Here is a 27500-nt window from a genome sequence, read left to right as displayed (position 1 = left end):
CCCCTCCTCTGAAACTATATAGTGCACTTTTAAATAAGTAAATCTTATATAGTGTGGCCAGGAGCCTGTGTCAGTCGGTACCTTTGCACTGCAGTCCCTGTCTCAGTAGACCCCACAGCAGAGAACCACAGTGGTCGCAGAACGTCAGAACCTTAAAGTTGTGGATGCTGAACATATGCGGCATGTTGACACTGAACCTCTGAGAACCCACCGGCTAGAACAGACAGAAAAATGGTTAATGGACTTGACTTATAAAGCGCTTTTAGACTATTTTCTCAGCCCCAAAGCGCTTTACATTTCTTACCAAATTCACCCTTTCACACACACACACTCATACACCGATGGCAAAAAGAGAAAAGAGACAAACAATGTCATTAAAAATAATTTTCCTTTTTTTCTCTCTCTGTGAATATCGTTATGTAGCTAGAGGTGCCATTGAATTTTATGTTTGATACGGTCATATGATTATTGCTGTTAAAGGTGTAGTCAGCATTTCTGGAGAATACTTGTTGTCAAAAAAACTTTTTGTCAAAATCAATGAATATCTCCTCATGATCCGCTATTATACCCTAAATAGTTTATTTTCTCATTACACACACAGTGCAGACAGGTGGTGGATCACGAGGAGATATTCACTGATTTTGACAACAAACATTCTCAAGAATCACTGGCCGGAAGAGGCAGAAAAAGAAAAAAAAAAATTCCCTGTGAATATCTTTATCTAGTTAGAGGTACCATTGCATTTTATGTTTGAATTATGATTCTGGCTCTTAAAGGTGCTACGAGGAACTTCCCGTTTGTGTTGATAAATTACATGTAACAGCAAACAAGAACATCAGTGCAAAGAATGCTATGTTTATATAGTTTTTCTAAATGCCTTTGTCATGGGTATACGCTCACCCAGGAACAACAGCTGGCGTAAAGTAAAAACACTACCGCTTTTGTCCAAAGGGGGCGCTAGAATGAACACAAACTGAAAGTTCCTCGGAGCACCTTTAAGGTTGTTTATTAGTAGATCCATACCTCCTCTACTGTGTCCTCCTGCTTCTTCATCCCGGCACACTTTGTGATGATCGACTCATGGCAGCGTTTATGGACCACACACGTACACACTGCACAAACAAACACATAAGAAATTAATTATTAAAAGGCAAAATAATGTGTTTTAATGGCCTCCAGTTTGTAATCTTGACAAACAATTATTAAGTTTAAGATGTGGCTTTAAGGCGAGACACTGCATGTGAAAAGGGTTATTTTATGTACTTACAGTATACAAGTTTTTTATAATAGGCTACAATATTTTTACAAAATGTAATAAATATGCAAATCTTGGCAATATCTAACTAATTATGCATTAATGTACAGCTCCTTAGAAGAAGAAAAAAATCTATTGAAAAGTTAGGTTGATTTAAGTGGTCTAGAAATGAAAGATGGTTCTATAGGAGAATTATACAGAAAAATACAAGGTTTAGTCAAATAAACACATAAATGTACATTTTGGACCTTTGATTTATATTAGTATGAAAGAAAACACGTTATTGAAGGTAATAGATAAGAAACAAAAATCTCAAAATCGACCAGTGCTTGTCTGCCGTGTCTCGACTTACAATAAAATAAAATTCTCCTGGTAGGGCGTCCCCCCCCCCATGGGCCTCGGCCAGCAGCGGACCCGGGTTCGATTCCAGCCCGCGGTCATTCTCTGCATGTCACTCCCCTCTCTGCCCCTTTTCAACTCTGTCTCTACACTATCAATAAAGCATAAAAGAAAAATGCCAAAAAAATAAATACAATTCTCCTTACCTTGACACTGGTAGCCCTGCTTTCCCAAGACGCCCCTGAAGGTCAGAGAGAGACATAGACCCAAACTTAGAATTAATCAGATACAACTGTTACGAATAATGTGTTCCCCCCCCCCCCCCCCCCTCCCCCATAAAAGCAATTCATGGACAATCCTAAACGTCACAATTAATAGTTGTGCTTTTTTGAAATGTATGTTTTCCTGGCACATTTTGCAATCATTTTAAAAAACTACCAACTGGCTTCAATAAACAACTTAACAAAACAGTTGTTGCTCCTCTGAATGGTGCAGTGTGTTTGTTTATTTGACTTAGAAAAACCCTGAACTCTGAACCCTGATAACACACTTTCCTTGTGTTTATGACTAAACACACACACACACACACACACACACACGCACGCACGCACTCACTCACTCACTCACTCACTCACTCACTCACTCACTCACTCACTCACTCACTCACTCACTCAGCATCCTAATAATAATTACAGGTTAAAACGGAAACAGAAAGGTCTTCAGACCTGATTTAAAAGAGCCGAGTGTTGAAGCAGACCTCAAGTCCCGTGGAAGTTTATTCCAGAGATTGGGTGCATTAAAACTGAAGGCTGCCTCTCCCTGTCTGGTCCTTACTCTGGGGACTGTCAGTAGCACAGTCCCAGACGACCTGAGAGCTCTGACTGGCTCATAACGTATCAGCAGGTCAGAGATGTACTTTGGTCCTAAACTATTTAGGGCTTTATAAACCAACATCAATATGTTAAAATCAATTCTTTGGTTAACAGGAAGCCAGTGTAAAGACCTCAGAACTGGGGTGATGTGATCCACTTTTTTGGTCCTAGTGAGGACTCGAGCAGCAGTGTTCTGAATTAGCTGAAGCTGTCTGATTGATTTTTTAGGAAAGCCTGCAAGGACACTGTTACAGTAGTCAAGTCTACTAAAAATAAACGCATGGACAAGTTTTTCTAAATCCTGCTGAGACATTAGCCCTTTAGTTCTTTAAATGTTTTTAAGGTGGAAGTAGGTTGACTTGGTAATTGATTTAATGTGTTTTTTGAAATTCAAGTCTGAATCTATCACTACTCCAAGATTTCTGGCTTGGTGTGTGGTTTCTAGCATAACAGATTTCAGCTGTGCACTGACTTTTAATTGTTCATCTTTGGCACCAAAGACAATAACTTCAGTTTTGTCTTTGTTCAATTGAAGAAAATGTTGGCACATCCAGTCATTGATTTGTTTAATGCACTTACTCAGTGCTTGAATCGGACTATAGTCTCCTGGTGATATGGTTTTGTAAATGTGTGTGTCGTCTGCATAATTATGGTAACATAATTTGTTCTTGTTCATAATCTGAGTTAGCGGGAGCATGTATATGTTAAACAGAAGAGGCCCAAGAATGGAACCTTGGGGGACCCCGCATGTAATACTTCTTCACTCGGATGTGAAATTGTCTATTGACACATAGTAGTCTCTATCCTTTAAGTAGGATTCAAACCAGCTTAGTACAGTTCCCGAAAGTCCAACCCAGTTTGCTAGTCGATCTAGTAATATGCTGTGGTCAACTGTGTCAAAAGCGGCACTGAGATCCAGTAAAACTAAAACAGAACTTTTGCCACTGTCTGTGTTTAGATGGATGTCATTGAGGACCTTAACCAGAGCAGTCTCAGTGCTGTGGTGTTCTCGAAAACCTGACTGGAAAACATCAAAGCAGTTGTTCATTGTTAGGTAGTTGTTTAGCTGTTGATAAACAGCTTTTTCAATTATCTTGCTTAAAAATGGAAGGTTCGATATGGGCCTATAATTGTTCATGAGTGATGTATCTAGATTTTTATTTTTTAGGAGTGGCTTGATGACTGCTGTTTTCAGGGCCTGTGGGAATACACCAGTGCGAAGGGACATGTTGACAATTTCTAGGACATCTGAGGCCATGCAGTTAAAGACAGTTTTAAAGAAGCTTGTGGGCAGAATGTCAAGGCAACAGGATGAGGACTTCAGGTGTTGTATAATGTCCTCCAGGTTTTTCTGGTTAATCAGACACAATTCTGTCATGGCATCTGGATTGATTTTAAGTGGGCACAGGGATAAAACACACCTTGAACCTGGTGTTGAAGCGGTTACAGCTTGTCTTATTGTATGAATTTTCTCAGTAAAGAAGGAGGCAAATTCATTGCAGGCTTTCGTGGAAAGATCTTCAGATGCTACTGACACAGGAGGGTTTGTTAGCTTGTCAACAGCAGCTGTTTTTGGTGATGATGTCAGAGAAAAAAGACTGCCTTGCACTTCTCAGTTCTGAGTTAAAAGTGTGAAGTTTCTCTTTGAATATATCATAATGAACCTGGAGATTCGTTTTTCGCCACCTGCATTCTGCTTTACGGCACTCTCTTTTTTCTATTCTGACCTGAGGGGCATTTCTCCATGGAGACCTTTTTTTACTCACTCACTCACTCTCACACACACACACACACACACACACACACACACACACACACACACACACACACACACACACACACACACACACACACACACACACACACACACACACACACACACACACACACACACACACACACACACACACACACACACACACACACACACAGACACACACACACACACACACATCAAAGGTTGTTTGGTAGCGGAGTTGAAAGCCGGCAGCAGAGCTAAAAAGCCACGCGGTTTCCATGTGAGCGACGCTAACACAGTTTGTCGGGATGGAAACAAACACAGCTGGCTTTGTGTATCACTCAGCAATACACACAGGGGCCATTGTGTTTACACGTAAACAGGACAACAGGTTAGTGTGTGTGTGTGTGTGTGTGTGTGTGTGTGTGTGTGTGTGTGTGTGTGTGTGTGTGTGTGTGTGTGAAAATACATTAAAAGGAAAACATCTCTAATGTTTGTTGTTTTTTCTTAATGACCAGAAATGGATAGTCCACACTTGGTCAATTTAAACCCATAGTCCACTGTTGGCAATGTAGGACTGTAGGACTGTATGAGTGAGTGAGTGAGTGAGTGAGTGAGTGAGTGAGTGAGTGAGTGAGTGAGTGAGTGAGTGAGTGAGTGAGTGAGTGAGTGAGTGAGTGAGTGTGTGCATGAGTTTATGCGTGAGTTCATTTGTGTGTGTGTTTGTGTGTGTGTGTGTGTGTGTCCCACCATATGAAGTCCCTGCAGTGTGAGCAGTAGGTGGGCTGTCTCAGGTATGTGGCCATGAACTTGTGCCCGTTGACCTGGTGGACCCTCCGTCGCACCGCACCCTGGCGCTTCCTCGGTCGCATCCGCTGGCGAAACACACGCTCCTCATTCTCTGTAGAGCCCGGGGCCGCAGCTACAACACACACACACACACACACACACACACACACACACACGCACACACACGCACACACACGTGAAAAACACAACAAAAAATGTATTAATTATATACATTGCACAAATAATGGATTAGTTGTACATGTATGTATGTAAAACACTTATTTAAAACCGAGAAAATCTATTATAACTATTATATTATAACTATTGTTATAACTTAAAATTCTTATTATTAAATGTATACACCAAGCCCCAAACACAGAGAATTCTAGCAGCATCCAATGCAGAAGTGACAAGAAATGCAGTTCGCCAACAAACCACTAGGGGCAGGATTCATACTTGGGCAATTTCTCATTGATCCCCATGTTAAACTAAGCCGATTTCACAGCATTATTAAACCTATTTAAGGCCTGGTACAAAAAGACATTCTAGTCTGTCTATGGTATATACTGTATATACATGTCGGCCCTATTATTGTTTTAATGCAACACTGTATTATTATTATTATTATTATTATTATTAATGTAAATACATCTATTTAATTCAAATTAATTCATTGATTAATATTATAAACTGTATATTAGACAGAAAAGTAAGAGGTTTTTCACTGAACCTGGACAATATCTGCACTTACACCACATAGCCACTAGATGGGGGTGTCACAGTGTGGATGAAAGTGACTGTGGCAGGATTAGGTTTTCTGTTAAAATGATAAAATAAACACACACGGGCCTTTTCCCTCCTCCACAGTAAGTCACAATGTCTGTCTCTGTCTCCTGCTCTTTCTGAGTAATTACTACAAGGCTTTTCCCAGTGGAACTTCACAGATTTCATTTACAGTCCAACTCTGTGTTAAATTCTCACACACACACACACACACACACACACACACACACACACACACACACACACACACACACACACACACACACACACACACACACACACACACACACACACACACACACACACACACACACACACACACACACACACACACACAGATTACAGTCCATGTTAAATTCAGGGTTAGACCAATCCACCCAAAGGTACGAGACCTGTTTTAACTCATTCTTTCTGAATTGTTTTTAACCAAATACTTTTTACCATAGTTTTTACTTGTATGGTTTAAAAAAAATTTAATCATTAAAGTTAGTCTTTTAAAACGACCTTGGGGGGGCTCTGCATATCACATTGCATATCAAACCACAATACTGCTTTTTATTATTTTTTTCACACACAAAACTGTTTTTATTTTGAGTTCCTACAGGCAATTTTTACAAAAAACAGAAAAACCTGCTGTTAAAGGACTAACAAAGGATTAAAACAAAAGGACATTCAACCAGATCACAACCCACCACCTCCTCACTGGACTATTGGACCCCGCCACCATCAACACCAGGTAAGAGCCCCACACCATTGTGACGTTTTAAATGTTTTTCAATGAGTTAAAGGCCGTGCCCTTGAGTGGCAGGCCTGAGTGTTCACAGCTCACTCACTCACTCACTCACTCACTCACTCACTCACTCACTCACTCACTCACTCACTCACTCACTCACTCACTCACTCACTCACTCACTCACTCACTCACTCACTCACTCACTCACTCACTCACTCACTCACTCACTCACTCACTCACTCACTCACACACACACACACACACACACACACACACACACACACACACACACACACACACACACACACACACACACACACACACACACACACACACACACACACACACACACACACACACACACACACACACACACACACACACACACACACACACACACACACACACACACACACACACACACACACACACACACACACACACACACACACACACAGAAGTGTTCATTAAATGCAATTGAGAAGCATGACACTAATAGGTAATGAAATGTTTTTTTAAATGACTAATTTAATCCTTCAATTTTGATCTAATCGGAGTTTGTCAATAATGACAGCACACTATCAGTACATAAGGCTGAACTTTGGACTGCAAACCATCTTGTGTTACATGTGGTGACACAACATTCATTAAAGAGGTCGGACAATGCTTCAGTAAGACACACGGACTGAAAACCAGACGATCAAATTCAGCTTCAGACCAAACTAACAACTTCCTCTGAAATATTTTAGCTACCGGAGAAAAGAGTGGAAAACTACAACACTGCTGCTTCAACCTTCTGACACTCCACACACTGAAGGTGAGTTTGACTGAACACAGAACTTTGAGAGTAAGTAAGGACCCTTTGACACTTAAAAGTCTAAATCACCCACCCACTCATGCACAATGGCTGAGAGATGGTATGTCCTGCCTTAAGCTGGAGAACATTAGGTACTCGCTTCGGCATTCTAGTGCAGGCTTTCAGAAAGCATGGGGGACCTTTTTTGGGCTAATTTCAGGCTCTGTGAACTGGCAGTGACTTGGGAGCGATTATTTTTGGGTATTTTGATGTTTATTTTATTTTACTGTTTGTCTTGATTTAAGTGGCATGAGTTGTTGTTTATTTATTCTTTCACACTACCTGTCTGTAACAAAGTAACAACTGTTTCACTTTTCTATACAAAAAAACAAATAAAAAGTAAAATAATCTTGATTTAAAAAAAAAAATTCTAAATCAAATTCCTAAATCAGGGTTCATGTTTGTGTTTCACTGAACACATTTGATCGGGTTAGCTTTGTTTTGTGCTGTATATTCTGGACAGCATTGTTACGTAATGAGACCTTACTCTCAACGATCTTTCGAGATTCAATAAAGATTGATTGAATGAATGAATGTGCGTTCATCACAACGCGGGGAGTTTACCTGTAGGGGTTGAGTTCTTGCACCCCCCTTGGACGAAAGCGGTAATGTTTTTACTATGCCAGCTGTAGTTCCTGGGTGACTGTACCCATGACAAAGGCATTAAGAAAAACTATATTCGAATAGCATTATTTGCACTGATGGTCTTGTTTACTGTTACAAGTAATTTATGATCATCACAGGAAAAATGTGACTGTTTCAGACATATTAAAAAGTTCCTTGTAGCACCTTTAAAACAGAGAAAAATGTTTCTCAGAGAAGTTAGTAGCCGAGGGAGGTAAGCCACGCCTGACTTTCTGTGCTTTCTGTCTGCTGTGTTTTCAGCTGCACTCTGACACAAAATGGCTGCCATATCAGAGGAGGATTTCTGCTGTCCGGTCTGCCATGACGTCTTTAGAAATCCTGTTGTTCTGTCGTGTAGCCACAGCTTCTGTAAACACTGTCTGGAGACCTGGTGGAGAGACAACCCTACACAAGAGTGTCCAGTTTGTAGGAGAAGATCTTCAAGGGTTGAACCACCTTCTAACCTGGTGTTAAATAACCTGTGTGAGGCCTTCGTGCAGAAGACAGACCAGAAAGCTTCAGAGGCTCTCGGCAGATTGCACTCAGTCAGACCCATCGATGAAGCTGCCGAACAACACAAGAAGAAACTGCGGAAAACACTGCAGCCCTTGAAGAGGAAGTTCAAGCTTTTAAAAGAAGTTAAGGAAAAATCTGATCAAACATCACAACACGTGAAGGTCCAGGCCCGACGCACAGAGACACAGATTAAGGAAAAGTTTAAGAAGCTTCACCAGTTTCTAGACAAGGAGGAGAAAGCCAGGATGGCTGCACTGAGGAAGGAAGAGGAGCAGAAGAGTTGGATGATGAAGGAGAAGATGGAGGCTCTGAGCGGAGAGATAGCAGCTCTTTCAGAAACAATCAGAGCCACAGAGGAGGAGCTGGCGGCTGACAACGTCTCATTCTTGCAGAAGTACAAGGCTGCAGTGGACAGGGTCCAGAAGAGCCCCCTTCTGGATGATCCAAAGCTGCTCTCAGGAGCTCTGATTGATGAGGCCAAACACCTGGGCAACCTGACCTTCAACATCTGGAACAAAATGAAGGACATGGTCTCCTACACTCCTGTGGTTCTGGACCCAAACACTGCTGGTTCAAGACTCATCCTGTCTGAAGATCTGACCAGTGTGAGACGAGGAGAGGAGCAGCATCTTCCTGATAATCCAGAGAGGTTTGATGATGACACCACTGTCCTGAGCTCTGAGGCCTTAAACTCGGGGACTCACAGCTGGGACGTCCAGGTTGGAGACAGTCCAGTCTGGATACTGGGTGTGTGTGCGGAGTCTGTCCAAAGGAAGGGAGACTCTAAGTCTGGAGTATGGGGGATATGGTTAAGTGAAGGTAAATACTATAAATGGTCCCCACTCGATCCACCCACTGATCTCCAAGTGAGGAAGAAGTTCCAGAAAATCAGACTGGAGCTGGACTGGAACCGAGGAATGCTGTCCTTCTCTGATACTGATACTAACACACACATACACACCTTCAGACACACTTTCACTGAGAGGATGTATCCATCGATTACCACTGATGATAAACTGGAGATATTACCAGTGGAGGTCTGTGTGAAAGTGACAGAGAGTAGAGGAACCCGGGCCCCATACCACATCGTCGTCCCATCGCGGAGAAAAATGCTGATGTAATCTGAATTATGAATACCATAATGCCAAATTCACTGTTTTGATTCTTTAAATAAACTAATAATGACTATGTTGGATATCTAACAGGGCCATTGAGATATATACAGCATTTCTTTATTTTTTGCCAACCACAATGTTCCAAATGCAATGAACAATATTTGCTTTTATCTCTGTTTATCTAAAATATACGTTGTTGTGATTATTACATAAATGAGTGATGTTTCAAATATGATAAAAAAATAATCATATTTTGTTTTAGAAAATGTGTATTTTGTCAAACTTTCCAAGAAACACTTCAATTTTAAAAAGTAAATTAATTTTGGTATTAAGTATTACTGCTCGGCATGCAAACTTGATTTATAATATCACAATTTATCAGAACTTTTCTTGACTATGTTCAGACATTGTTAAAAGCTTTCACAAAGAAAAATGGCTTGAAAATAGTTAAGGCTTGAAGTGTGTGTGTGGCATATAATGCAAAGGCAACCAAATTAAATGCAAAAAACTGGTGCATGTGTAAAAAAAATACTGCATGTGTAAAAACGCAGCTCAACCTTACGCAAAGATGCAATCATGCAATTTTCTATGTAATTGCACCTTAATGCTCACACAACACCAGGACATTGCAATGAGGGAGCTCCTTTTTTTTCGGTCCAGGGCTTTAAGTGTAAATTATAACATTATTTCTATGTCCTCACTTTAGTCCATGGTATTTTAGCTTTGTTGGCACGCTCCCAAGTTGCCACAGTAGACATAACATTCAAGGAATTAACCATGAATAACCCATAATGTTGTACATGAAAGCTTCACTCTGCTTCATTGTGTTCACAGTAAAGTACTCTCCAAGCTGATAACAACAATCGCATCAAGATAAACTTCCACGCAATGTTGCCCTAACATTATCACATACTATCTTAAATACATAAGTCCCCTGGGTCTTCCTGAACAGTTTCTATGGATTGCAATAGATCGTGCATGAGTATCAAGTGGCCACTGGGTGTATCTCTGAATATCATACAGTCAACCAAGAGAGGACGAACCATTGTCAAGTATTTAGATCAATCAATTATACATAAGGATTTTTTTACACCTGTGCTATTCCTGCAATGACTCCTGCAAACATTCTGAAGTGAGCAAATTAATTATTAAACTTTTATTGAGGACTTGACGTGTTGAACATGTTGAACTGATCAAAGTACAAATGTGGTGAAATGTATCTTCATGTTGATGAAATAATGAGAGCTTCACTGAAATGTTCAAAATTACATCTTGACAAAACAGGTCAAACCCAGGCAGGCCTATGTTTTCAGTTACAATCTGTATTTTACGAAACATTTTTCATGAATTAGACTTGCAAAGGCCGGTCCCTTTGTGTGAACAAGATGCATTCAGGGACGTCTCCAGAGCTCGTTGATTGGAATATTTATAGATTCATAGTTTACAAAACTGTTTTTAATTCAACCAGCCACTGCAGAACATGTTATTAGTTCACAACAATCCAATTAAGAAAATCTGACTGCCAGAAATAAATAGATTTATTACATTTCAATAAATTAAGAATTTAAGAATCAAAATTGGATGTAATCTGAGTTCATCAATATTTACACAAACATACCTAAATAAACAATATCCCAAGTTTCTTGCAATAAGTCACGGTCCCCAATCGCAGACAATTCCAAGGATTTTACTTTACCCTATATTCGAACTCTTCCAATAGATTCAGCTTCATTTGAAATATATTTTTGACCCTAAACGTTGCTCTTGTGACAGCCTGCAACACACTATCAGTCGAGATACAGCAATAAACCTGTACTTTGGACTGAACACCATCTTGTGTTACATGTGACGACACAGCATTCAGCCGAGAGGTCGGACAACGCTTCACCAAAAGACGCAGACTGAAAACCAGACGATCAGATTTACCTCAAAACCAAACTAACAACTGAAGCAGAATTGAAATATTTTAGCTACCGGAGAGAAGACTGTAAAACTACAACACAGCTGCTTTTACCTGCTGACACTCCACACACTCTAGGTGAGTTTGACACAGGACTCGTCACACCTAAATTCCAAATAAATGTCTGAATTAAGGTTCATGTTTGTGTTTCACTGAACAGATTTGATTGGCTGAGCTTTGTATTGTTTTATGCTGTTTATTCTGGACATCATTGTTATGCCGGTGTCGGACTACACAATAGCAACCCTATTAAAACTCAATTTGGAATTATTTGTAGGGTGTGTTGTTGTGTTTGGAGCGACAGAGGGCGGTAGTTGATTATCTTATCTGGTGCAGTTTGACATAATGAATGCCAGCTGAAGTCGCATCTATGTCACTTTACGACGTTCTGAGAGACAGATTAGCAGGTTAGATTTTATGTTACCCTCCCACAACGGCTTGTGTTGTGTCTTTTATGATGTTGATCAATAGGAGCACAGCTGACCAGGCTCTTAAGCTGTACACTAATGTTAATATGACAAAGAGAAATAGGAATGAAATTTCCAGTCTAGCTCGCAAGTTACAGCTATTTCTTCTTTCTTGTTTTTGTATTTTCAAAGCACAAGACAGCCAGATACTTGTACAGCTTCTAGTGCTATTGTCTATTTACATTTGCATTGCCTGGCAACTCCTTTTTCGCAACCTGTAGTGTGGCATATCTCTCGGTCATGACACGGCATTATTACATCAGTCTATAATCATGTAATCTGACACAGTGACACTCGTAACAGACACAAATATTGTGTAGTCTGACCACAGCTTCAATGATACATGCTCTCATTGATCTATGAATATTAAATGAATATTGAATGAATTTGCCTTTCACACAAAGCTGTCAATGTACCTGAGGGGGTTAAACAGTATTCACTATTCATAAAGTTAATCTCATAAAAGTTAGTAGAATACAATGGGGAAACCACGCCTGACGTTCTGTGCTTTCTGTCTGCTCTGTTTTCAGCTGCACTCTGACACAAAATGGCTTCCACATCAGAGGAGGATCTTTCCTGTCCGGTCTGTCGCGGCATCTTTACAGAACCTGTGATTCTGTCATGTTGCCACAGCTTCTGTAAAGACTGTCTGGAGAGCTGTTGGAGACAGAAGCCACTACGTCAGTGTCCTGTTTGTAGGAGAAGATCTTCAAAGGACCCAGTTGTAAACCTGGCTTTGATGAACCTGTATGAGACCGTGTTACAGGAGAGAGATCAGAAGGTTTCAGAGGCTCTTTGCAGTTTGCACTCTAGGAAACCCGAACTCTTCTGTCTGGACCATCAGCAGCTGGTTTGTCTCATCTGCAGAGATTCAGAGAAACACAGCGGCCACAGATTCAGACCCATCGATGAAATTGCCAGGCAATACAAGAAGACACTAAAGGACACTCTGGAGCCCGTGAAGACGAAGTTAAAGCTTTTCATACAAGTTAAAGTGAAGTCTCGTCAAACAGCACAACACGTGAAGGTCCAGACCCAACGCACAGAGACGCAGATTCAGGAGCAGTTTAAGAAGCTTCGCCAGTTTCTAGACAAGGAGGAGAAGGCCAGGATGGCTGCACTGTGGAAGGAAGAGGAGCAGAAGAGTTGGATGATACAGGAGAAGATTGACAATCTGAGCGGAGAGATAGCAGCTCTTTCAGAAACAATCAGAGCCACAGAGGAGGAGCTGACGGCTGAAGATGTCCCATTCTTGCAGAAGTACAAGGCTGCAGTGGACAGGGTCCAGAAGCGTCCCCTTCTAGATGATCCACAGATGCTCTCAGGAGCTCTGATAGACGAGGCCAAACACCTGGGCAACCTGACCTTCAACATCTGGAACAAGATGAAGTACATGGTCTCCTACACTCCTGTGGTTCTGGACCCAAACACTGCTCACCCACAATTCAATCTGTCTGAAGATCTCACCAATGTGATCGAAGGAGAGACACAGCAGCTGCCTGATAATCCAGAGAGGTTCGGTTTCGACTGCGCCATCCTGAGCTCCGAGGGCTTTAACTCTGGGACTCACAGCTGGGACGTCCAGGTTGGAGACAGCTACTCCTGGCAGCTCGGTGTGTTTGCGGAGTCCGTCGACAGGAAGGGACTGATAGACACTGGACTATGGGGAATACGCTTCAGTAAAGGTAAATACACGGCAGAGTCACCGTTGGGTTCGCCCACCGACCTACGAGTTAAGAAGAAGCTTGAGAGGTTGAGGGTGAAACTGGACTGTAACAAAGGGAAGCTGTTGTTCCAGAATCCTGATACTAACACACAGATACACACCTTCAAACACAGCTTCGCTCAGAGGATGTTCCCCTACTTCAGCACTAGGGATGAACTGAAGATATTACCGATGAAGGTCTGTGTGACAATGGAACACAGCGGTTCGAAATAAAGACTGAAAACTATGATTCAATCTATGATGTTGTTTATGTTTAAAAGGGAAAAGTCTGGGGTGCTACGGTGGTGTAGTGAATAGAGCGCATACCATATTGGCTCCGGCCTTCGTTGTAGTGGTCGCGGGTTACAATCTGACCTGTGGATCTTTACTGCAGGTCATCCCCCCCTCTCTCTCTATCTCCCTATTTCAACTCTGTACTATCTAATAAAGCTTGAAAATTACAACAAAAATCATTAAAAGGGAAAAGTCTTATATTGGCCACTCAACGAGGTACAGTTGTTCCTCACCTTGGTGGCCCACGAGAAAATCCAGCTATTTGCATATTCAAAGGCAGTACTGTCATGGCTACTATGTTGTATGGGAAACCACCTCCAAACCTCAGGTAGCATGTAATGGAAAAACACCATTATTTTGGCATTCTTTTTTGTAAATTTTCCCATGAAGTTATATTGACAAACTTTTTTTTGTATGTTTGCATTACTTATGGAATATACAGTACAATGTTTATCTATATTTGAAACATGCACATTGACACCAAAATCATTAAAATCGGCCATCTACACGCATTTCTGCAACAACAACAAAAAAAACTTGGCGAGGCCATTTTGTCAGCCATCTTAAAAAATGGCCGCAATCTTGGATTTTCAAAAGGCCAATCGAGCAGATTTGATCAGTAGGCCCTAGAACATATACACAACATTCCATGCTTGTATCATCATTTACACAATTCCTGACATAAATAGATTTTATCCGTCCACTTATATGTATATTCAATGACTGGCTTTGACTCATATTGCCTTATGTGTATCTGTTTATTATTATGTACCTTTAGACCAAATTGCTTGTATGTGTTAATGTACCTGGCAATCAACCTAATTCAGATTTTGATTAATGTCTTTTCCATATATTATGAATCTTGTGTAATTTCTCACATACTCTGTTTTATCAAGTGCAACCTTTTTGACCATGTGCATTCTTTTATCAAGTGCAAATTCTTTAAAAGGTGCTACGAGGAACTTTTAAATATTTCTGAAAAAGTCAAATTTTTCCTCTAATGATCATACATTACTTTTAACAGCAAAGGGGCCATCAGTGCAAAGAATGGTATTTTTATATAGTTTTTCTTAATGCCTTTGTCATGGGTACGCTCACCCAGGAACAACAGCTGGCGTAGTAAAAACACTACCGCTTTTGTCCAAAGGGGGTGCAAGAATTAACACAAACTGAAAGTTCCTCGGAGCACCTTTAACTATGTGTAATATATTTTATAACAAGGCATATGCAATAATACCAGGGCCTGTGCAATTACCTCTTAAGCAAGTGGAGAATTTATATTATATTTTCTCTGTCCTAAAGTACATCTACGTTGACTTGTTGTTCATAAACTTATATTGTATTGTCTATCGTCATGCAATAAATTATTGATTGGTATTAATGAATTGTTTATATGCAGTTTTTGTCAGAACTTTTGCCCAAGACATATTTCACTTCAGACAGTAAAAGTTAATCTTATCTTATCTTATTTCATAATTAGTATGTGCCTGAACTTGATTTCAAAACAGACTGGGTAGAAATGGAATATAATATTCATAAGAGTGTTTACAGTAGTGTATAATCACTTGAAAATAAAAGTTATTCTTTATTTTATTTTCTTAGAATTATTCATATGTATAATATATAATATTTATATATTATCCATATACATTTGTTTAGTGGGCGTCCTGGGAAAAATTCCCCTGTTGGAAGACCAAAAAGAAGTAACTAACCCTAGTTTCTCTTAATGCCTTTGTCATTGATACGCTCACCCAGGAACAACAGCTGGTGTAATGAAAACACTACCCCTTTTGGCCAAAGGGGGCGCTAGAATTAACACAAACTGAAAGATCCTCAGTGCACCTTTAAGTCTGTGTGCAAAGAGGACATATCTTTTGCAACAGTTTATTGGGTCATATTTTACATTTGTTGGCACACTCCCAAGTTGCCACAGTAGACATAACATCCAGTGAATTACCCATGAGTGACCCATGATGTTGTACATGAAAGCCTCACACTGCTTCATTGTGTTCAAGGTAAAACACTCTCCCAGCTGATAACAACAGAGCAGCAACAAGATATAAATATTCACCTGGTTTTAGCAACAGGCCGCGGCTTATCACCCTGCCTCGGTGACAGAAGGGCTTTGTATGTGTGTGTGTGTGTGTGTGTGTGTGAGTGTGTGTGTGTGTGTGTGTGTGTGTGTGTGTGTGTGTGTGTGTGTGTGTGTGTGTGTGTGTGTGTGTGTGTGTGTGTGTGTGTGTGTGTGTGTGTGTGTGTGTGTGTGTGTGTGTGTGTGTGTGTGTGTGTGTGTGTGTGTGTGTGTGTGTGTGTGTGTGTGTGTGTGTGTGTGTGTGTGTGTGTGTGTGTGTGTGTGTGTGTGTGTGTGTATGTGTGTGTGTGTGTGTGGGGGGGGGGTCATTGCTAATAGTTTGATTGCAGCTCTCAGGCCTGACCAATTCACCCATGCGTGTGTGTGTGCTGTGCAAACACATTTAGTACTTACCGCAATTTCAGGCACAGGCACACACACACACACACACACACACACACACACACACACACACACACACACACACGTCTATGTATAAATGCAGGCAGTGAAAGCAACTGCCAGATACATAACAACATACCATAAAGAAGATATAGAATGAGAAAAAAAGAAAAGTCCTTGTCCTTATGACACCTCTTTTGTGACATTGTACAGATCTCTCTCTCTCTCTCTCTCTCTCTCTCTCTCTCTCTTTTCGATGATGTAACTGGTCCATTAGCGAACAGTCCACTTTACTAATCAATTTATCACCCTCCTCCCCCTCTCTTCGACCTCCGGTTAACTCTCTATCCATCTCTCTCTTCTTCCATTCTGTCATCAAACACACACACACACACACACACACACACACACGCACGCATGCATACACACACACACACACTGCTGTCGGTAAAGGCCATGTGGTGGTAATGTCTACTGTATGTTGCTGATCAAATGAGATGACACATTATCATGTTTTCAATTCTCAATTTACTGTAAGGATTTTGAGCGATTACAAGTCATCAATTTAGGGGATTGAGTTTCCAAAATTCCTTTCACCTGAATGTATTTAAATTGTTTCGATTATTTTCCATTGAACTAGTAGATACCTTTATTTCTCAACTCATTTAGGCTGCAGTCAACATTTCTATGACAAAAATGAAAACTGATTAAGAAAAAAGGGTAACACTTTACGATAAGGGAACATTAATTAACATTTAGTTAATGCTGTCACCGGTTAGTTAATGCTTACTAAACATTACTAACTCTGTTAATGTGCATTTATTTAAGGTATGTTAATGCTTCGTTCAGAATTAAATATGATTAGTTAACTAATTCTTAATTAAGCGTTTACTAAGCATAACCTATAGTTAATGTTTTTTTATTGCTTATTTAGTATTAACTAAGCAGTTAATCAGGGTTAGCTTAAGCTGGGGTATATGATTTCTGATTGGTCAAAGTTAACATGAGCTGTTTACTTTGACCTATCAGAGTGAGGCTCCGATTCTCTGTTCTTATTGGCTGTTGGGACTGTCCATTCACTTTGGCACGACTTTGTTGGTGTAGAGCGTGTCAGGGAGGGACCATAGGGGAGGGACCAAAGAGAACAAGTGGAGCGGTTGAGGTATTTGAATTCAAATCTCTATCCCAACTGCCATTTTCTCCCCAAATCCTCCACCCAAAGCTTTAATGCTCAATTTATGCACTAACTAAGCATTCACTAACAGTTAATTAATGTACCCTTATTTTGAAGTGTTACCGAAAAAATGATGCTTTTTGATATGCTGAATGGTGCAGTAATGATATGCATCCTGCTTTATGTCTCAGTGACAGCAGCTGTCTGTATTGTGTGAAGGCAACAAAGGTTTGATTTGATTTGATTGAAATTTATTTAAAACATATAAAAGACAAAACAGAAAAAACAAAAAATATCACACAGAAAATAATAGATGGATAGAAAAATAGAAAGCATAACTAGAGACATGAATGACAAACACTTGATAATTGTAACAACATGTTCGAAAAGGTGAAAGCAGACTGACATGTCATGCCAGTTAAGGTTGGGTTAGATGGTTGGTAAAACCCGAGTGATTTTGATGTATAAATGATGCTTTTTGATATGCTGAATGGTGCAGTAATGATATGCATCCTGCTTTACGTTTCAGTGACAGCAGCTGTCTGTATTGTGTGGAGGCAACACAGGTGAAAGCAGAGAGACATGTCATGCCAGTAAAGGTTGGGTTAGATGGTTGGTAAAACCGAGTGAGTGATTTTGATACCACAATGTGCGTCCGGTTCCTAATCAACAGTCATAGTTGTCTTCTTGTAACCATGACGCAGCGTTTACCAAGAAGTATTAGTCGCCTCTACTTAAAGGGTTAGTTCAGGATTTTGGACATATGGCCTGATTCCCAAGTTAGCCTGAGTGTTATTTATCATTGGAGACAGTTTTCAACACATTTCATTCAGTCCTTCTAGTTGCAGAGTTGGCTCGTGCTAGGCTAGCGCACGGGATTGGGGTCAAGCAGAGCTGCTACTAAAACAGTCTTACCCACTCCACAGTACACCCGAGGCTAATCAATTATAACGCTAGACTATCGATGTAAATGTCTGTGTTGATAGAATAATGTTAGAAATAAAAACAACCTCGCATTGCATGAATTGTCGCATTTTGAGGGACTACTTTCTCAGCAGAAGCGGAATTTTACTTTGCTATGTAACCGAATCACTACAGCAGAAAGTAAACAGAGCAGCATGGGACAGAAACTGAAACGAACGACTAGGCAACATGGTGCGTCAGTGTGCATCCAGGAATTGTACAAATAAACCCTACAGATGGACACCACAAAGTTTCCACAAATGTCCAGTGCAAGATCCAGAAAGGACGCAACTGTGGCTTGTTGCTGCTGGCTTGGACATCAGTACACCGGCGGAAACTGTTCGCGAACGGTGTATTTGTAGCGATAATTTCAGACCGGACGACTTCGAGAAAATAACAATAAGAAATCCCTGAAAACGAATGCGGTGCCATATCCGTCTTTTCAGATGCACCAACAGGCACTGATGAACAGGTAATAACTTTTGGTAGGCTACTCTAGCTAATAGCTTGCCCCTTTCATAATGTTAGCCTACTGATAGATTGATGATGACATGCATTTTGGAGAGTGACAACGTTAGCTAATGGTATAGCTACAGGTACCTGATGGGCTAATTGCAAACTCCCGTTGTTCTGTCCCGGTCCTCTACTGCAGCTCCAGCGGGGGCTGTCCGTCTCTAAAGACGCTCTTTCTCTTTCTGCCCTTTGAGCATCCATCTCTCCCAGTTCTTCATCAGTGTATTCCGGCTCGTACAGGTACGGTTTGGCGGATACAACAAATTCCTCATAATCATCTTCAAAAGCAGACGCATCGCTAAGTCCTCCAAACGTGGCCATATCTTGTTTATTGAATAGGCTAATACAATTCCTTCGTGCACTGTAGGCTACTCTGCGTCTGTAGCAATGACAGCGGCAGGTGAAATACCTAGATCCGGTAACCTAGGTATCAGTCCGCCGCTGCCGCATATAAACACTGCTGCTGAGACACACCAAGTCTCTCAAAATGCAATATGCAAGGTTGGTTTTATTTCTAAAATTATTCTATCAACACAGACATTTACATCTGTAGTCTAGCGTTATAATTGATTAGCCTCGGGTGTACTGTGGAGTGGGTAAGACTGTTTTAGTAGCAGCTCTGCTTGACCCCAATCCCGTGCGCTAGCCTAGCACGAGCAAACTCTGCAACTAGAAGGACTGAATGAAATGTGTTGAAAACTGTCTCCAATGATAAATAACACTCAGGCTAACTTGGGAATCAGGCCCTATGTCCAAAATCCTGAACTAACCCTTTAACCAGACATTAAAGCTATAGTGCGTAACTTCTGTCTGTGGGGACTCCGAAAACTAGAAAAATTTAAAAGATAGCACTGTATTACGTACATCCACAGTGCCCACCATCTCTACCATTGTGTCCTTGAGCAAGACACTTAACCCCCAAACTGCTCCAGGGGCGCTGTACTATGGCTGACCCTGCGCTCTGACCCCCTCTGGAGTGTGGGAACTTGAGAGGGGATATGCGAAAAGACGAATTTCGATGTACCTTGTGTACATTGACAAATAAATGAACTTACCTATAACTTAACGTTTAATTTTATAGTTTATGAGAGAGTTAGAGAAAAACTTTGTTTGTAATATGAATTTCAAGTCAGTGACACTGAATGTTTAAATTGTTTCTCTTTATCAGTGGTTGTATACTTGATGTATTTTTATTGTATATTGTGTATGTATTGTTGTTTTCGCTTTGCATTTGTTTGACTCAACGTTATTGTAAATTATGGTCACATTTCAACTGATTTCAACACACACACACACACACACACACACACACACACACACACACACACACACACACACACACACACACACACACACATTAACATCAACATTTAATTCAGTTTATTGATCAAATAAGTGCCACATTATCAAGTTTTCAATTCTGAATTTACTGTAAGGTATAAATAAAGGTTAAATGAAGATGAATTTGAAGTCAGTGTGTTTGAGATGAGACGTAGAGATAACGATTGAGAAAGAAGAAGAGGAGGAGGAGGAGGTAGCAGGAAGCTGTTACACAACACGCAAGGACTTATTTTTTACAAAGCTTTTAGTGAGCGACCACAGGCCTTTTAAACACACACACGGGCAGGCAGGCAGGCACACACACATACACACACAGGCAGGCACACAGAGGCACACAGGCACGCACACACACACGCAGGCAGGCACACACAGGCACACAGGCACGCACACACACACGCAGGCAGGCAGACAGGCACGCACACACAGGCATGCACACAAACACGCAGGCACACAGGCACACACACACACACACACACACACACACACACACAGGCACGCACACACACGCAGGCAGGCAGACAGGCACACACACACACACACGCAAATACTCACACGCAGGCAGGCAGACAGGCACACACACACACACGCACACACACACACTATGCCAACATGACACAGTTAACATACAATCTAGAACATCTCAACCAATAGGAACTTGTGTAGCGTTAGCCGGCGGCGCAATAGCCAAAATGACTCGACAAAAACCTACACATAATCCAGGACAGTGAAATGGGACAGAGGGACAGAGGTGAGAGGTGGGAGGTGGGAGGTGGACACGTTGAGATTATTATTTAGATTAGATAATCCCTTCTGACTGAAGGCTTTTTGTTAGGCTTACATAACAGCGTTTAGTGTCATTACCAGACTGAGTGATTAGGATCATATTTAGGGTATATATATATTTACTGTGTCATAAGAACCAGAGCATATTCATCCAACCCAATTTTCCGTGACAGTATCTTTCATTTGGATTGATAACTATGCCTATAGGCTCTTTGTTCAGATGGTTTAATATCATGCAACTAACTACTAACACACATTATTGATTGATTGATTGATTGATTGATTGATTGATTGATTGATTGATTGATTGATTGATTGATTGATTGATTGATTCAATTTATTTCAAACGTATACAAATTTACAAAACAAAATGAAAAGCATAAACAAAAATAAACAAATAACATATTGAATTGATATGCCTGAAAAGGAGTAGGAAGAAGTATCATTTATTTAATCCTACCCCTTTTCCACAGCTCAATAATTCATATTTATATTAGCTACATTACATAGAAGGATGTTGTGTATTTGGGTTTACAGTTACAGGGGCTTTAAACGTAAATCGATAGATAGATAGATAGATAGATAGATAGATAGATAGACAGACAGACAGACAGACAGACAGACAGACAGACAGACAGACAGACAGACAGACAGACAGACAGACAGACAGACAGACAGACAGACAGACAGACAGACAGACAGACAGATAGATAGATAGATAGATAGATAGATAGATAGATAGATAGATAGATAGATAGATAGATAGATAGATAGATAGATAGATAGATAGATAGATAGATAGATAGATAGATAGAAAGTGGGGCTCTCTTTTACAATTGTGCAATATAAACAAGTAGGACTACAATGTAAAGAAAAAATACTTTCTTACCTTCACTGGAAGATCCCGACAGGTCGATGACAACATACACCTTCCCCTCTGGCTCCAAGTCAATCTGCAGTGAGATAAGACAAGAGAGAGTTAAAGGTGCACTGCGTAACTCTGGGTGTGTCAGAGAAGTGAAACATTTTCTAAGGTAAATTCTCATAACTGAATAAACAAACTTTCCTCACAGGAAAACATTTGATCCCTGGAACACTGTTTGAAGTTAGAAAAGCTTCCTGAAAAGTTTCACTGTTGTTGTTTACAGCAGCCAGGCCCACAGTTTGGTTTAAAGCCATATTCTAGTGTTAAATGCTATTTTTATATAGTTTTTCTTAATGCCTTTGTCATGGGTTTACGCTCACCCAGGAACAACAGCTGGCGTAGTAAAAACACTCCCACTTTTGTCCAAAGGGGGCGCTAGAATTAACACAAACTGACAGTTCCTCGGAGCACCTTTAATGTAATGTTCTAATACATTTTCCACAATATGTTATATTATAATGATATCGGAAATGGAAAATATACATTTCTAAGCCATCCACCCACTCACCACCACCACTACCACTGTGTGTGTGTGTGTGTGTGTGTGTGTGTGTGTGTGTGTGTGTGTGTGTGTGTGTGTTTAACCGTGAGACTACACCTTCCTGCTTGGCCAAAATCTCACACAGTCACTCACACAAAGCGGTGATGTGGTAACGAGAGAAGAAAGAAAGGTAAAGAGAAAAAATATACTTTCAGAGAACTAGAGGTTGAGACATATCCTGTCACCCACCCACACACCATATACACACCTCACACACACACACACACACACACACCGTATATACACCTCAGACACACACACACACACATACGTCATATACCTCAATCCCTCTCACGCACACACACCATATATTTCTATACACACACACAACTGCTACTCTGCAATCTACTGAGTTTCTAAACGTGTATGTATGGCATAGTGTGTGTGTGTGTGTGTGTGTGTGTGTGTGTGTGTGTGTGTGTGTGTGTGTGTGTGTGTGTGTGTGTGTGTGTGTGTGTGTGTGTGTGTGTGTGTGTGTGTGTGTGTAGGACATGCTTCAATTCATTGGAGCTCATCTCAAGAAAACAAGTTTACCAGCAGCTTGCACCACCACCCACCAAGTCCATAATCCACCTTTTACACACACACACACACACACACACACACACACACACACACACACACACACACACACACACACACACACGGTGAGCAGTACTTAGTTGGAACTTGGTGCAGTGAAGATGAACAGGCGTGGGTTCAGTAATGTATACAGACAGAGACAGAAACCAGAGATACATGAGGGGGAGGACAGAGAAAGTTTACTTGGCCCGTTAGGTAGGCGTGTGTGTGTGTGTGTGTGTGTGTGTGTGTGTGTGTGTGTGTGTGTGTGTGTGTGTGTGTGTGTGTGTGTGTGTAAACCTACAGGCAGCTTTGTGAGGACAACGTTTAGCTTTTAAGCATCGGAGAGAGGACATTTTGAGAAAGTGAGGACATTTTGGCCGGTCCTCACTTTTACAAAGGGCTGTTTGAGGGTTAACACTAGGTTTTAAGGACAGGCCTTTAAAGGGCTGTTTGAGGGTTAACACTAGGTTTTAAGGACAGTCCTTTAAAGGGCTGTTTGAGGGTTAACACTAGGTTTTAAGGACAGGCCTTTAAAGGGCTGTTTGAGGGTTAACACTAGGTTCTAAGATTCAGGTATGAATTAGGTTTATGTTACGGTTAGTGTAAGGGTTGGGGTTAGGCATTTAGTTACAAGTACAAGAATGTGTGTGTGTGTGTGTGTGTGTGTGTGTGTGTGTGTGTGTGTGTGTGTGTGTGTGTGTGTGTGTGTGTGTGTGTGTGTGTGTGTGTGTGTGTGTTGTTAACATATTTCCAGGAACCGTACCTTCTTTTAATGGATCTTCAATATAAAAATTACTGAGAGCATTTTGAGGTTTTAACAACGTAATTATATCTTCCGCCATTTGCATTGTCTACATGACACAGCGGCAGACAGGAAGTTGTTTGTGGTGAACGGACAGATGACGTTGGCAGAAATGTACCGACAACATCTAGTAGTAACTGCTCTTACATCTACACAGGGTGCCCACCATCTCTACCATTGTGTCCTTGAGCAAGGCACTTTACCCCTAAACTGCTAAAAGTAAAGGGGCGCTTTAAGACACTCTTTCTGCCTTTTCTCAGGCTAGGATGAACCGATTTCTAAAATCTTTGCACATTTATACTACATAGGATCTCAGAGTTCAAAACACCTTCATATTTCCACGGGTGAAGTAGGTCTTTAATCAACTAAACAAATCAAACAGTAAGATGAACCGATCTAGAGCTCTACTGACTCTGTTTCATTGAGGCAATAAAATAAAACAGGAACATTGATAGTGAGGCAACATTCCAGTTACAGCGGTGAAAACAAGTATGATGTCATCATGAGAGAAAACAGGCTGTGTGTGTGTGTGTGTGTTAAGACTCCAAACACACACACCCACACACACACACACACACACACACACCACCTCCCTTCCTGTGGTCACAGCCGTCCATTCATCAGCTGCTTACTGAGCGCGCTCAGACGCACAGGTGCAGATGTAACTAAATATAGAGCAAGGAAGGAAAAGGCCCCTTCACTGTGTGTGTGTGTGTGTGTGTGTGTGTGTGTGTGTGTGTGTGTGTGTGTGTGTGTGCGGATGCTCCTCCGCCCTGTTTATCTGAGCGCTGACGGCTGTACGCACACAGGGGTCGAAGGTTACAGGAAGGGCATGCGGGAGATATGAGGTAAGGTGTGTGTGTGTGTATGTGTGTGTGTGTGTGTGTGTGTGTGTGTGTGTGTGTGTGTGTGTGTGTGTGTGTGTGTGTGTGTGTGTGTGTGTGTGTGTGTGTATATGTACAGTACAAGTTGATAGATTGAGCATGGTTCAGGCCAAAATCACATTTTTGCAAAGTCAGTGAATACGGTAAAGCGTCACAATCCGCTAACTAAGCGCAATGACGTCGGTTAGGAAAAAGTGGAGTCGAATTAATTTGAAACAGTGCTGTCTTTTCCTACATTCGATAGGAAGCACCTTTCATATCTCCTTAACCCCGATGACGTTTAGGGGTTAAGGTATAGGAAAGGAGGCTTATAGGTTAGGAGATTGGACTATTCGGATCGGCCCCAGGACTACTGCTTTCGACATCACATGGTCTTGCCTTCATCATGTGGTAAACTGCGAGTGTGTGTGTGTGTGTGTGTGTGTGTGTGTGTGTGTGTGTGTGTGTGTGTACATATAGCGCTGCATATTTGACAAGGAGTCCAATTTAACTTAATTTAATTCAGTTACCTTTAGAGAACATCTTCAAACTGTACAATCATTTACAGGGAAAGTACACACAGGCACACACACACACACACACACACACACACACACACACACACACACAGGCAAATTGAATTGCAGGCTTTAACTCAATTGAACAGGTTCCCCTTCATCCGCCCTAATGCGTCTGAAGGATGGCCTGCATGTGTGCGTTTGTGTGTCTGTCTGCGTGTCTGTCTGTCTGTCTGTCTGTCTGTGTGTGTGTGTGTGTGTTTTTGTGTTGTCATAATCGTGCACCTCTAATATGATCAAGTATTCTATGTAATGCAGAAATTATTAAATTATTGATGATTATTTATCAACAATAAACTGAATTAAATGTTCATGTTAATGTGTTTGTACGTGTGTGTGTGTGTGTGTGTGTGTGTGTGTGTGTGTGTGTGTGTGTGTGTGTGTGTGTGTGTGTGTGTGTGTGTGTACGGCCCAAAAATAAAGGTCCTTCAGCAAGTGGTGACTCCTGTCTACACCTGCCAGTTCTATCACACACACACACACACACACACACACACACACACACACACACACACACGCCCTCAGCTGAGGTTGAAGTGAAAGCACATGATATTGCTGAACTCTTGGCTCAGATACACTTTAGGCACACTGTACACACACACACACACACACACACACACACACACACACACACACACACACACACACAGCCTTACCCAGACCCACAAAGCACAATTTAAAATGTACACCATCTACGATTCTCCTAAACAGTGTTAGTTAAGCAATATCACATGAGAGGGAGCAATGTTGTCGCTCTATATCAGCACTGCTGTGATTCGGTCGAAGGTACGAGGTGGCAGACACCATGGTTGCGTTCCGAATCGCATACTCTTTCTTTTTTCTATTCTACATACTAAATCCGACGATAAAAAGAATCTAGTTAGGATGCAGTAGGCATACTATTGGGACATACTTTACTCTCTTATTTCATCATAACATTGCACCTTGATCTTGCCTCTTGCTTTTATATCCGTCGCATCCCCGTTTGTTTTCATAATGGAGGCTTCGTCGATGTGACGTCACTTCACGTGCGCACTGGATTGTGGGTCAGAATCGCCCAAATAGGATGCAGTTTTCAACACTAACAATCTTGGCCGCATGAAGTAGGACATCCGGGTACTTCTAACCATCCTCAATCTGGCCACAAGAATCGGGACATCCTAAATCTTTTTTCTACATACTATAGTAGAAAGTATGCGATTCGGAACGCAACCCATATATGCTGTATACCAGCCGCTCTAGTGTTACAAATAAGACCCTCTTGTCCGGTGCCGGGGATCGAACCAGCGACCTCATGGTTACTAGTCGACCCCCTTACTTCTAGGACATCCTACCACCCGACATGATTATATTGCCATCCTTTCAAATCCTTCTTTATTGAAGTAAAAACATTTTAGAAAAATAGGTTTGAATGTATTTTGCTGTAGTTTTTTTTTGGATGTCAGTTCGGACAGAGAAAGGGGGAGACAGAGGTAGAGAAAGAGAGAGAGAGAGAGAGAGAGGGGGGGAAAGAGAAAGAGAGAGGGAGAGGGAGGGGGAACGAGAGAGAGAGGGAGAGAAAGAGAGAGGTAGAAAAAGAGAGAGATGTAGAGAAAGAGAAAGAGAGAAAGAGAGAGAGAGAGGGAGAGAAAGAGAGAGATGTAGAGAAAGAGAGAGAGAGAGGGGGAGAGAGAAAGAGAGAGGGAGGGAGAGAGAACAGGGAGGACATTGTGTTTTATCTGTTCTCAGTGACAGAGAGCACACGGCCTGTGGAGTGACACACTGCAGACCCTTCACACACACACACACACACACACACACACACACACACACACACACACACACACACACACACACACACACACACACACACACACACACACACACACACACACACACACACACACACACACACACACACACACACACACACACACACACACACACACACACAC

General features: G+C 41.3%; 2 protein-coding genes across 2 annotated transcripts in view; one reads left to right on the top strand and one right to left on the bottom strand.

The window, feature by feature from the left end:
- Window positions 1-27500, bottom strand: part of LOC307257683 (protein kinase C epsilon type-like) — an 80251-nt gene that overhangs the window by 42047 nt on the left and 10704 nt on the right. Inside the window, exons 3-7 of the mRNA XM_080036959.1 lie at window positions 22183-22246; window positions 4955-5126; window positions 1801-1835; window positions 1024-1112; window positions 82-214 (exon numbers count right to left, since the gene is read on the bottom strand). Coding sequence (XP_079893085.1) covers window positions 82-214; window positions 1024-1112; window positions 1801-1835; window positions 4955-5126; window positions 22183-22246 — 493 coding nt within the window. The remainder of the gene's footprint in view (window positions 1-81; window positions 215-1023; window positions 1113-1800; window positions 1836-4954; window positions 5127-22182; window positions 22247-27500) is intronic.
- Window positions 12595-13986, top strand: LOC307257489 (zinc-binding protein A33-like; the record flags this gene model as incomplete). Its single annotated transcript, XM_080036752.1, has 1 exon — window positions 12595-13986. The coding sequence occupies one exon, from the start codon at window positions 12595-12597 to the stop codon at window positions 13984-13986; it is 1392 nt and encodes a 463-aa protein (XP_079892878.1).

This window comes from Ammodytes marinus (assembly GCF_949987685.1).
Source record: "Ammodytes marinus genome assembly, chromosome: 11".
NCBI lineage: Eukaryota > Metazoa > Chordata > Actinopteri > Uranoscopiformes > Ammodytidae > Ammodytes > Ammodytes marinus.
Note: the sequence above shows the minus strand (reverse complement) of the source record. Positions and strands in the feature narration are given on the sequence as shown.